Source organism: Gymnodraco acuticeps, unplaced genomic scaffold (assembly GCF_902827175.1).
Source record: "Gymnodraco acuticeps unplaced genomic scaffold, fGymAcu1.1, whole genome shotgun sequence".
NCBI classification, from domain to species: domain Eukaryota; kingdom Metazoa; phylum Chordata; class Actinopteri; order Perciformes; family Bathydraconidae; genus Gymnodraco; species Gymnodraco acuticeps.
Window position 1 is genome coordinate 116,066 of NW_022992077.1, and position 13,702 is coordinate 129,767.

At 41.8% G+C, this 13,702-nt stretch overlaps 1 protein-coding gene across 1 annotated transcript; it reads left to right on the forward strand.

Moving 5' to 3' along the window:
- Positions 1-6,776: 6,776 nt before the first annotated feature.
- LOC117537177 (lipocalin-like) lies at positions 6,777-8,052 on the forward strand. Its single transcript, XM_034202317.1, has 6 exons — positions 6,777-6,937; positions 7,153-7,292; positions 7,418-7,497; positions 7,599-7,712; positions 7,792-7,893; positions 7,979-8,052. The coding sequence occupies exons 1-6, from the start codon at positions 6,845-6,847 to the stop codon at positions 7,996-7,998; spliced, it is 549 nt and encodes a 182-aa protein (XP_034058208.1). The 5' UTR covers positions 6,777-6,844; the 3' UTR covers positions 7,999-8,052.
- The last annotated feature ends 5,650 nt before the right edge of the window (positions 8,053-13,702 follow it).

Here is a 13,702-nt window from a genome sequence, read left to right on the forward strand (position 1 = left end):
GAGATCTGGATGGTTCATAATTTAGCAGGAGGTCAGAAATGTATTTTGGGCCTAAACCATTCAAAGCTTTATAAACCAGCAGCAGTATTTTTGAAATATATTCTTTGACACACAGGAAGCCAGTGTAAAGACTTCAGAACAGGAGTGATGTGATCCACTTTCTTAGTGTCAGTGAGGACTCGAGCAGTGGCGTTCTGAATCAGCTGCAGCTTTCTAATAGATTTTTTAGTGAGATCTGTGAAGACACCATTACAGTAGTCCAGTCTACTGAAGATAAAAGCATGGACAAGTTTTTCCAAATCCTGCTGTGACATTAGTCTTTTAATCCTAGATATGTTTTTTAGGTGATAGTAGGCTGATTTAGTAACTGTTTTAATGTGACTGTTGAAACTCAGGTCAGAGTCCATGACTACACCTAGATTTCTGGCTTTATCTGTATTGAACATTGCAGACTGAAGCTCAGCGCTAACTTTTATACGTTCTGCCTTGGCTCCAAAAACCATTACCTCAGTTTTATCTTTGTTTAATTGGAGAAAGTTCTGACACATCCAGTCATTGATTTGTTCAATGCACTCAGTGTTTTAATTGGAGCATATTCTCCTGGTGAAATTGTTACGTAAATGTGTGTGTCATCCGCATAGCTATGGTAACTTATGTTGTTGTTTTTCATTATCTGAGCCAGTGGTAGCATGTAGATGTTAAAGAGAAGAGGCCCCAAGATGGAGCCTTGAGGTACCCCACATGTCATATTTGTCAACTCAGATGTGTATTTACCTATAGAAACAAAGTTTTTTCTGTCCTTTAAGTAGGATTCAAACCAATTTAGAACTGTTTCCGAAAGTCCCACCAAGTTTTCTAGTCTTTCGAGTAATATCTTGTGGTCAACAGTGTCAAACGCAGCACTGAGATCTAATAATACTAACACTGAAGTTCTGCCACTGTCTGTGTTTAAGTGGATGTCATTGAAGACTTTTACAAGAGCAGTCTCAGTGCTGTGGTTTGGACGAAAGCCTGACTGGAACACATCAAAAGAGTTATTTAAATGCAAGAAATTACTCAACTGTTGAAAAACAACTTTTTGATATGGGCCAGGATCAGATCTGAAAAACACTGCTGAATAATTGAATTACCAAAAATATCAAACTTGTTCAAGCTTATCAATATGCAGCCTGGTGTCCTTAAAAATCTTTTGTAATAAAATATAAACTGTCAATAACGTTTTAAAGGGGATTTGTATTTTCTTCTGGATTACATTTCTTTTTGAGGTATCATAAATATATAATTTAAATGCAAGTGCGTCGGAAAAAGTCAAAAATTAGCGAAAACCGAAAAAAGAAGCAGCATCTGGCTGCATTTCAATGATATTGGAGAAAGCAAAGCTGAGTGCAGGATTTGTAAAATGAAAATAACCTTTTTTGGTTACCTTTATTTTGGTAACCACTCAGGATTTACTGTCAGAGGTGGGAGAAGTTCAGAACTTGTACTTGAGTACAAAAGTACCAGAGTGTAGGAATACTCGGTTACAATAAAAAGTCCTGCATTCAAAATGTTACAAGTAAAAGTACAAAAGTATTAGCATCAAAATATAGTTAAAGTACCACCTGCAGAGGGATCTAGAAGCATGTTCTTTTCCCCATAGAGACCGCCTGGCTGCACATTATCCCTTGCATAAAGATAGATTGTGGATCCCTTACACATGTTGTACACAGTGATAAACATTCTGGTCACCTCAACATCAGGGATCTTATACATTAAACTCCTTCTGAATCAAACCGTCACGGTAGCCTTACCTTATTGTTCCCTCTTAAAATAGAAAAAAACATGTTACTTTACCAGCAGAGAGAAAATTGATTATTAAATTATTAATGTGACTAATAAAGAGCAATTTGATTATTAAGTATTATTCTGTTGATCGATGTCATTACATTTGGTGAAAAACACATAATGACTTGTTATGACTCGTTTTGTCAAAGTTTAGGACTTGGACTTGACTTGAACTTGCCCAACCTGACTTGAGACTTGACTTGGACTTGAGCGCAAAGACTTGAGACTTGACTCGGACTTGAGCGCAAAGACTTGAGACTTGACTCGGACTTGCAAAACAATTACTTGGTCCCACCTCTGCTGCACACATTCAGCCTTCCGCGTCAAGGACTATCAATTGTAAAGCACTCAATTGTCAGATAAATAAACCATACAGAGCACAATGAAGGTGTTGGTAAATGTTTTTTTAGGGTCTACCTCCCACTGACTCTGCATCTCAAAGGTGTTATTATCATGTTAACTACATCCCATCCCCTTATACTGAGATTATAATTTCACAGCGTGTGTCTGTTTGCATGCTCTTTGGGTGTATGCGAGGACACAAACAGTGAATGGCGGGGCTGGGAGTTGATATAGATCAGATGTTGAACCCCAAAGGGAGTTCGGTTACATTCGGTTCACAAAACGCTACAGCATTTCAGAAAACGCCACAGCATTTCACAAAACGCCACAGCATTTCACAAAAGGCCACAGCATTACAGAAAATGCCACAGCATTTCAGAAAATGCCACAGCATTTCACAAAACCCCACAGCATTTCACAAAACGCCACAGCATTTCACATTGGACGGAAAGGGTGTTCCTTTAGGGCAGGGGTCTGCAACCTTTTTGACCAAAAGAGCCATTTTGCTCCTTTTTCCCCAAAATTGTTTTGTCTGGAGCCGCAAAACATATTTCATAGTTTTTTATTGTTATATCAGACAAAAACTACAGTTATTTTGCATTTATTAGGCTATTTATTACATGATATAAAACTGTTTACCTCTAATAAGAAACAAAGAACTCTTATAAGGAGAATTAAAAATAATACACAGATCTACTTTAAAATAAATTAAACACAGCACTTGGGGAGTCCTCTGCACATTTGAAGGAAACAAATATATTATTAAAATGGGCCAACTTTGAAATAAATAAAACATATAGCTGCACCCTAAAAAGAGTTAAAGGTAGGGTAGGTAAGAATGGAGAAACCAGCTCGAGTGAGCTAGAATTTGAAAGTACACAACCGGAAAAAATATGCCTCTTCCTTCAGACTTTCTTACAGAGTCCCTCCTCCAACACACACGAACGCGCACATGACCAATGAGGGCACGAGATAAATTTGTGCACAGATGGAAGGCTGACAGGCAGGTAGGCCATCCAGTTACTTTAGCCGGGCTGGCTCAGATGATTGGTCGTGCTTTTTACAGCGCTACGGCTTCCAGAGATACATTTTTGTATGTATTTATTGTTAAAGCATTTCATATATGCATTGCTATCGGGACGTTAAGAGCATATAACAAAAAGTGTTTTCTGAAATAAATTACATACCCCATTAAATTATGACTGAAGATCGTCAGCTGTCTTCCTCTCCCTTGTTGTTCCTCGTTGTTACCACCGTTGACAACTTCTCTCTACATATCAAACATACCGGTAAACCAGCATCGTTTGCTGTGAAAGCATATAACTCTGTCCACACAGAATTAAATCCTGTGTTCCTCCGGTACTTTTCTTTGATTTATCCATAGTTCGCTCATCGAGCCGGGGGTCAGGTTATTCTCTTCCCACATTCCAAAAAAAATATTAAAAAAAATATTAAATTAAAAAAAATATTTAAAAAAAAATATTTAAAAAATATATATATTTTATATTTTTATTTTTAATGAACAAGGTAAATATCATACAATTGTTATCAGTAAAATGTATAATCTACAATAAAATCTCGTTTAAAATTCTGTTACGATGTCTAAAGTTACTGATAAGTCACATGTTTCCTGCCTGGCCTTGCCCGTGGCATTAGTTTATCATTACCGGGCGGAGCCCCCGAGACAAACAGCAGCAACCAGCACGTTGCAAAGTCTCAATAGTAAACTGTGCCGCCGAAACATAATTTCAGCCAATCAGCGCCGTCAAATATTTTGGTCACGAGGGCGCTCACGTTGGCGCCCACGTTGCTTACGTGACGTGAGTTGTTTTTTAGACTCGTGAGTGACCAAGGTGACGCAGTATTTAGAATGGTGTGCAGGTGGAGTCGCCGGACCTCGGTCCGCACCCAATTCCGTGCAAGAGCTACTCTCCAATCCTTTCCAAAGGAGAAGTTTGGGAGATAAATTGATACTTAAAGACCTTGGACCGGACCAACCCGATTTGTATATATCACAGCAAGCTCGTGAAAAAGACAAAACGTATCAACGAGGCTAGCTGGATGCAAACGATGCAAACAGGTAAATGCTATCTTTTGTTTCCCATGCTTGCCGGGCACATATACGATCTGTTCAGAAACTAGACAAAAGTTAAACAAGTACAAACCACAGACTGTCTGTGTCATGGAGAATACAGTCGCTGGTTTATTTATGTCTGTATAGGCCGTTGTTGTGAGTGTGGACGGTCGGAACATATATAACGTTAGCTTAGCCAAGCTCCATTCAGAAAACAAGCATTCTAAAAGGTTTTTCACCTGCCGTCTGTCTGCAGACTTGTCAAAGCATTAATTCATGGTTTTTACTAACCGGTATCAGTATGTTGTTACGTCGGCATCATTTAGAAACGTGTATTACAATTTAATCACGGTAAAATATGTTCATTTTGTTGTAGTTGTAGCTCCCGAGCCAGCGCGTCTTGTTTGAATGATGCGAGTAAACACAGCTGGCAGCCGCGGTGAAACTCGAGCGACTAAAAAATGTTTTACTCACTATATCAAAAGCCCCACCAAAAATATGTTCCACCAGCCGCCACTGCACTCTCACCAAACAGCTGTTGATAAGCATGAACGAGCGTTTCCATCCACCAGTTGTGTAACGGCAGTGATTTGCATGCCAAAACGTTTTTGTAAGAAGTGGCGGCTGGTGGAAAATATTTTTGGTGGGGCTGTTGATATAGTGAGTAAACAATTTTCTTTTTGGGAGAAATTACCCCTTAAATTAGGACTTCTGGTGATGTAATGGTGCGTTTCCAGTGCAGCGCAGAGCTCGCTTTAATGCTGCGTTCAGACCGGACGCGATGTGAATATTCGCTTCGCTCTAAACGCTCCTATCTCATCGCTCTAGTCGCTCGAGTTTCACCGCAGTTGCCAGCTGTGTTTACTCGCATCATTCAAACAAGACGCGCTCGGGAGCTACAACTACAACAAAATGAACATATTTTACCGTGATTAAATTGTAATACACGTTTCTAAATGATGCCGACGTAACAACATACTGATACCGGTTAGTAAAAACCATGAATTAATGCTTTGACAAGTCTGCAGACAGACGGCAGGCGAAAAACCTTTTAGAATGCTTGTTTTCTGAATGGAGATTGGGTCGACCAGGCTAAGCTAACGTTGTATATGCTCACTCCACACTCATAACAACGGCCTACAGACATAAATAAACCAGCGACTGTATTCGCCATGACACAGACAGTGCCGAGTGGGGCCAGTTTTTGGTTGCGTTTCCACTTGGCCTAGTACCGGCTAGTGGGTCCTAATTCACAGTTTTTCTGGCCCCATATCATCGTGGTTCTAGGGCCAGGAACAACCAGGCTGAGTCGGGCTGAGTATGCTAAACTAGAGAGAGAATCGCTGGCAAGGGGGCTACAACTACAACAAGATGAACATATTTGACCGTGATTTAATTGTAATACACGTTTCAAAATGATGCCGAATTAACAACATACTGATACCGGTTAGTAAAAACCATGAATTAATGCTTTGACAAGTCTGCAGACAGACGGCAGGCGAAAAACCCTTTTAAAATGCGTGTTTTCTAAATGGAGCTTGGCTAAGCTAACGTTATATATGCTCCGACCGTCCACACTCACAACAACGGCCTATACAGACATAAATAAACCAGCGACTGTATTCTCCATGACACAGACAGTCTGTGGTTTGTACTTGTTTAACTTTTGTCTAGTTTCTGAACAGATCGTATCTGTCCCCGGCTGTTTGAAGAGCAAGCATGGGAAACAAAAGACAGCATTTACCTGTTTGCATCCAGCTAGCCATGCCTTTCTGGTGTACCAGCTACGTGAGAAGCCTCGTTGATACGTTTTGTCTTTTTCACGAGTTTGCTGCGATATACACAAATCGGGTTGGTCCGGTCCAAGGTCTTTAAGCAACAGTTTATCTCCCAAACTTCTCCTTTCGAAAGGATTGGAGATTAGCTCTTGAACGGAATTGGGCGGGGACCGAGGTCCGGCGACTCCACCTGCACACGAAGCCATTCTCATCCAACTACTGCGTCACCTTGGTCACTCGAGTCTAAAAAACAACTCACGTCAACGCACGTAAGCAACGTGGGCGCCAATGTGAGCGCCCACGTGACCAAAATATTTGACGGCGCTGATTGGCTGAAATTATGTTTCGGCGGCACAGTTTACTATTGAGACTTTTGCAACGTGCTGGTTGCTGCTGTTTGGCTCGGGGGCTCCTTGCACGGCGCATGATAAACTAATGCCACGGGCAAGGCCAGGCAGGAAACATGTGACTTATCAGTAACTTTAGACATCGTAACACAATTTTAAACGAGATTTTATTGTAGATTATACATTTTACTGATACCAATTGTATGATATTTACCTTGTTCATTTAAAAAAAAAAAAAAAAAAAAATTTAAATATATTTTTTTTAAATTAAATATTTGTTTTAATTTTTTTTTTGTATGTGGGAAGAGGTGGGGTGGCGCCCCTATGGGCCGGCCGCCAGTAAAAGGCTAGCAGGGGGAGGAGACAGGAGGAGGAGGGAACAGGACTCTGCAGGATATAAGGAGCCTGCACCCCTACTCTTTTACCTTACATTCCTGAATTCTTCTTACTGCTGAAGCCCAGAACACAAAGGAGCAGCCATGAGGAACACACTGATGATGCTGGTCGCCCTGATGTGTGCGCTGACCGTCTGCGCTGACATCACACCGGCCGCAGACTTCGACCTGCAGAAGGTAAGAGACGGATTAGATTCTGCTGATATTACACAAACAAATAAAGCTGATTATTCCTGCAGTAACTGTGGTTGTGTAACATGTTTATTGCATGAGGTTTTAAGAGTTTAAATGAAATGATTCAATGTGCTGCTGTTCAGATAACCTCTCACCTACTTTGCATTGATAGATTTGAGTTTATAAGTCTTTATTGACCCCTTCTGTTTTTCTTTTAGATGTCAGGCAAGTGGTACACTGTCGCAATAACCAGCAACGCTCAGTGGTTTGTGAACAGCATGGCAGGAATGAAGACTTTGACAGCTGTATTTGTGCCGACTGAAGGAGGGGACATGGACCTCAATTATGCCAGCTTGAAGTGAGTGATCTCTATGCAATCATACTTTAAATCAATATAAGGATTCTCTGAAATGTCCGTATTATATAATATGATTGATCATCAAATCAACAACTCTAAAACAAACCTCTTCTTCAATCTTTTAGAGACGACGGTTCCTGCTACAGAGCAACTCGCATCGTTCGGAAAACAGAGACTCCCGGTCGCTTCACCTTCCACAGCCAGCGTGAGTAGAGCATGACACACACACACACACACACACACACACACACACACACACGACGTAGCGATTCAACAGCCTGACCTCTCTATTTCTGCTCTCTTCAGTTAGGAACAACGACAACGTCATGACCTTTGTTGAAGTTGTGTACGACGACTACGCCCTGGTGCACACCATCAAGACGAAGGAGGAAGTGTCTGAGGCCTTCATCACAGTCTACAGTGAGTGAAGAGAGACACACTGTGTGATGGAACAGCTGTGTGATTTGGTGAAGGTGAAATGAACTCTGTGTGTTTGCAGGCCGCACTACTGAGTTCAGTGAGGTGGTGCAGCAGAAGTTCACCCAGCTCGTTCTGGAAGCTGGAGTCCTGCCCGACAACGCCATCATCCTGCCACAGAACGGTAATGCAGAAAAACAGCACTTTCATAAAAACTCATTTAACGTTTCCTCACTTATACTCATTGTCCTCATCCTGTGTTGTTACAGCTGAGTGTCCCGCAGTCTGAGGACCCCCTGCTGACTCCCCCCCCCCTCACTCATACTAAAGAGCAATCCTGACACTCGTTCAGGGCTCATTCCCCCCCCCCCCCCCCCCCCCCCCACTCTGCACCTAAACTGTGGCATCAGAGCGACACAACAGAACAGCTGATAGTGAACAGAGGGAATTATTGCAAGAGACCGTGAATTCTGTTTGTTGTCTGAGTGTTTGTTGAAATAAACTTAAAGCCAGAAATTTTTGTTTTTGTTTCAGTGTTAAGATTCTTTCTAGAAACGGCAACGTTTCAAATCTTTAGAATCATGAATGTCAAATCAATTTAGCAAATTACATTACACACATGATTAACAGGCATACAATTAGATCTCCAGGAATTACACAGGGGCTAGGTTTTATTTCAAACAGCCCTACAGACAGATTAAAGGGTTAATGTAATACTAGATTAGCTAAATACACAAACAAAGTTCTATTGTGGGCCTCTTTGCAAGTAATCACATATAATAAAGCTCTGCATAGGACTTTATGAATCAAACCAGGAAGGAGCAATCTTCAATTGTAATACAACTGACACTGGACTCGGTACTAGTTTGACTTCTACCAAAATAAAGTACTTTTACTGTGTACTTTGTGAGTAATCCTCTGTCAAAGTCCCCTCCTTAGTACTTAATGCATGTTTTTCTGCTATCTTTGATGAATGATAAAAAATTGTACCATTACTTCTTAATGAAATTGATAATGGTTGACTTTGTATTAGTTAGCCTAACAATACATTGAAGTACTTTTACTGTGTATTTAATGAGAAATACTTTGTCAAAGTCCCCTGCTGAGAACAACATCAAGCCACTTCTGCTAAGTTTGATGAGGGAATCATTTTTTGTTGCCATTAGTTCTTCATGAGATTGATCCTGTTGGACTCAGTACTAGTGAAACTACCCCCACAAGTACTATGAAGTACTTACTGTGTACTTTCCCAATAATCCTCTGTCAAGGTCCCCTCATGAGTAAGAATGCATGTTTTTCTGCTATTTTTAATAAGCGTTAAAAAAAACTTTCTTCCTGAGACTGATATTATTGGACAGAGTATTTTAAGAGGATATGGTATAGCCTACTATACATGATATCAGCAATACTTCCAGTCAGTACTCCGGCAGCAGCATTTGTACCCCTTGGAAAGTATTTAGAGACTATCCTATCCCAAATATCCTTCAGCAAAGTGACACACCCTGTCACTCTGGTTGGCCTCTTATGAAGCTGCTGTCTTTTAATAAATAAAGTACCGGCACTTCTGGTTCTGACCCATGGAGTACCGGCACTTCTTGCTCAGTACCGGCATGCTGGCGGTACTCCGGTACTCATGCACCGTGCCAGTACTCAACACTCTCCCGCCGTTCTTATTATACATCCATATATATATATACAGCCGCCCGGTACTCAGTAGATGCGTCATGAGGTGCCGAACGGACATTCTCATCGCTCTAACCGCTGGAGTTTCACAGCGGCTGTCAGCTGTTTACTCCTGTCATTCAACCAGAACGTGCTGGAGAGGGTGGTGGGGCTTATCTTCTCCATGTAAATACTGTGGTGGAAACGACTATGTCAAAATTAACCTATTTGACCGTGATTTAATAGTAATACACGTTTCAAAATAATAATAATAATAATGCCGAAGTAACAACATACTGAAAACTGTTAGTAAAACCATGTTTTAATGCTTTACAATTTACATACCTAGATGCACGTGTGTTGTGTTTATGCAGTGCAACTCCCACCCAGTGGGTGGCTATGTAGAGTGATAGAACAGAGCAGGCACGCCCCCGAGAGAAGGAAGCAAGTCACGTCACAAATGAGCATTTCTAAAATGTTAGCGTGGATTCATAAAAGTGCAAAAAGACAGCGGTTGTCGCCGGAAGAAACTTCAAATACAGAGAATGCTGTGCCTGTGTTGGAAATTGTGTCTGATGGGGAGCTTTCTTTGGTTGATCCTCCTGCTCCAAGTTCTAGTGCATTAGCATTAGCACTAGCTCCGCCGCCTCCTCCAGAGCCTCTAACGTTAGCTGCTGCTGGCGCAACTGCCACCACCAACACCTGGCAAAGCGATGCACCTGACTGATGGACAACGGACCAGGTGCAATATTTTTGCAAGACCAATGCATGGCTCCTTCTTAAAGATAAGAAGCTAGGATGTCGGATATGCAGAGATGTCAAATCTTTGGGAATACACACTGGACAAGGACTGAAACTGTCAACTGAATGGGGTGAGTGTGCAGTGTCTCATTTCGGTGTTGACAAGGGCAAACAACAAGCTAGCCTGGGAAAAAAAAATCAAAGAACATAAAGAATCACAAGCCCATGTAAAAGCTGCTGACATCCTTACATCTGCTTCACGTGAAACTATTCAACATCAAGTGCAGTCTATGCATACATCTGAATTAGACACCACTATCAGAGTTTTTCGAACGGCATATAAAATTGGCAAACATAGCCGGCCATTCACAGACATGCCAATTGATTTGAATGTACAGAAACTGAATGGGCTGAACGTGGGCAGGGTTTTGCACTCCAATAAAACCTGTGGCGAAATCATCGACCACATAGCTCATGAGCTGAAGAAAAAAATGGCAAAAGACATTACAGAAAACCAAAGAAAACTCTGTGTTTTGGTCGATGAATCTACCACTATTAGTGGTAAAACGGTGCTTGTTGTGTGTCTACGCTCAGCATTAGCTGATGCTGAGCCCGAAACGTTTTTTTGGGAGCTGATCGAGTTGGATGGAACAACGGCTGATGACATTACAAAGGCGTTAATGGAGTGTCTTGGAAGAGATTTTAACGAGGACTTTTTAGGTCAGTGTTTCGTTTCTTTTGCATGTGATGGGGCTTCAGTCATGCTAGGGAAGAGAACAGGCGTTGCTACCCAGTTGTGTAGTAAATTCCCAAGCCTGTTTGTGTGGCACTGCTCCAATCATCGTCTAGAGCTGGCAGTTGGGGATGTGGTCAAGGAGGTCTCAGGGCTCAATCATTTCCAGATCTTTTTTGACAAACTCTATTCCTTGTTCCATGCCTCCCCCAAAAATCAGAGGCAGTTAGCGCAGTGTGCGCAAGCAGTCGGACAGCGTCTCCTGGTGATAGGGCGTGTTTTGTCCATCCGCTGGGTGGCTTCAAGTGAAAGGAGCGTCAGAGCAGTCTGGGAAAACTACCGAGTGCTTCATGATCACTTCACAAATGCTGCAAACGACACGAGCAGGGATTCCAGAGACAGAGCAAAGTACAAGGGCCTGGATGATGTGCTCACATCTGCAACGTTTGTCAGCAATCTGGGACTGATGTACGATGCGCTCACAGAGCTCAGCGACCCTCTCTCGGCAACTCCAAAAAAGAGAGATGACACTGCCTACAGCAGATAGGCTCTTAACTCGAGAAATACGAGTTTTTGAATCCATGGTCACCATGCCTGGCCCACACATGACTACAGTTCATACAGCTCTAGCTGAGAAGTCCTTCAAGGGTGTTGCCCTGCGTGAGAATGGCAGGCTTGTACAGATTCATGCAGGTCAGTTTTTTCCGCAGTATGGTAGAGAATCTGAGACACAGAATGACTTCCACAACCTCCTCTCATGTCAGCACAAGAGAAATCCCATTACATGGCCGGGAGGCCCGGGACAATCAGCTAATCCAGGACATGAAAGTTATCCATCCTGGAAGTTGGCCTGAAGAGGAGTTAGACGTACAGTATGGGGACGTAGAGGTGCTACGTTTGTGCGAAGTGCTGAAAGTGGACAGAAGAGAGACTGTTCAGGGCTTTCGCGAATACAAGGAAACCAGGGCATCCCGTACACCTGCTGCCATGGAGCCTCTACTGAAAGCAGTCCGAACCATCGCTGTCTCCACTAGTGAGTGTGAGAGCGGGCATTCAGCTGCATGAACGATATCCTTACTGCAAAAAGGAATGCTCTCTCTGTCAGCCGACTGTCCAGCCTGGTTTTCATTAAATGTAATGGACCATCACTAGGACAGTTCAATCCGGAACAGTATGTGAGGTCCTGGCTGGCAAAGGGAAGGAGAAGTGCTGATGAAAGAGCCTGTCCAGCTCCAGCCCCTGATACTGATGTCCCCAAGGCCTTCTGGAACCTTTTCTAACAATGTGAAGTATATTGCAAAGCAGCTCACCCAGTGAGAAGACTTTTGGCATAATGTGCCGATTTGTACAGATCCTGGAGATAGAAGGACTTCAGACCAACCAGGGAGTTATCTGATCAGCTTGGTGTTCAATGTAACTCTTTACCATGGCTCAGACTTTGTTACTTGCAGTTACAGTTTCTCATTTTAGATTGTGCAAATTTTGCATTTGTTTTTACATGTTCTTTGTTCATGCTCTTTATCATTTTTCTGAGTTGGAAAGTTAGATTGCATCATAGTTTACTTTATACATATTTGTATTCTTCAGTGGTGAAGTATATTGCAAAGCAGCTCAGCCATGTGAGAAGACTTTTGGCACTTTTTCGTTTTTCGTTTTCTGAGTTGGAAAGTTAGATTGCATTCAAAATGTACAGAAATACTTAATTTTGTTAACGCTTTTTATAAAAAATTCTTCTGACCAGAGCTTTGTTTCCTTGTCATTAATGTTGAACACCACCAGAGGGGCTCTCACCTGAAAGGTCTCTGCTTCATGTGTCTTCAGCAGAAGATCTAGACTTTGATTGCTATATTTTCAGTTAATATTGACCTTACTGAGCTTTAGCCATATCCGCTGCCTATCATAAAAAATGTTAAGTACAGTGAACCTTTCTAAAATATACAGTAGTAAAGAGACAAACCCACCAGCATTATAGTAGCCAAATTCTTGTTTGTGGGCTGTATATATAAAATGACTTGAAAAAGTTGCTGATTTTAGAGTACTGGCACCTTTTTCATTCCAATTCAAGCACTGATTATATCACAGCTAAGGGAGTTGTCGACCCTCCACTTCGTGTCGGGCCGAACCACGCCCCCTGTGATATAATGAGCATATACCCACGGCCTGAAGTGAGCTATTGCTTTTATAAAACGGTTACCAAGTGTGGCAATATGAAAGAAAATACACACTCTAATTTAAATAGTTTTTATTAGTAAATAATGATGTTCAAAATAAAATAGTCCCTCCGTTGCCTTCTGCACGAAACATAGTGCGAGGTGGTTGCTATGCAACAACATTAACAGCTCGCGAACATATTAGACAGAGAGCGTTGATCCATTATTTGGCTATTTATTTACATTCATTTGTATGTTGCCGTTTATTGTGCACCCATTGAAAAACTGTCCAGCATCAGTAGCATGGCTTACGAGGGTTACTTGTATAGGTTGAGGTTGTTCTGGCTGTTGCTTGGCGTGGCGAGAATATTGCTCCACTTTTCTCCGGTCCCCGAGATTTGGCTTCCAGTAGCTCTGGAGAGAGCTTTCGCACCGCTCATAATTTCTCTACTTTGTTTCAAGACCCGTATCAGAAAGCTTTTGAATGGTGCTACTTTTCCAGTTGGTCTACCTGCTCTTCACGTAGCTCTGCATGTCGTCGTTTAGGTGTTTTTTTTCTTCTGGAGATAGGTATTCCTCAATTCACTCCTCCATAGTAAGACCCCCCCCGGAAGGTCGAAGTTAATCTTAAATGTTTCCATCTTATGCTTTGTAAGTTTGTTTCGTAACGGAAGAAATGTAAATATATTTATAAAACTGACAAGTCA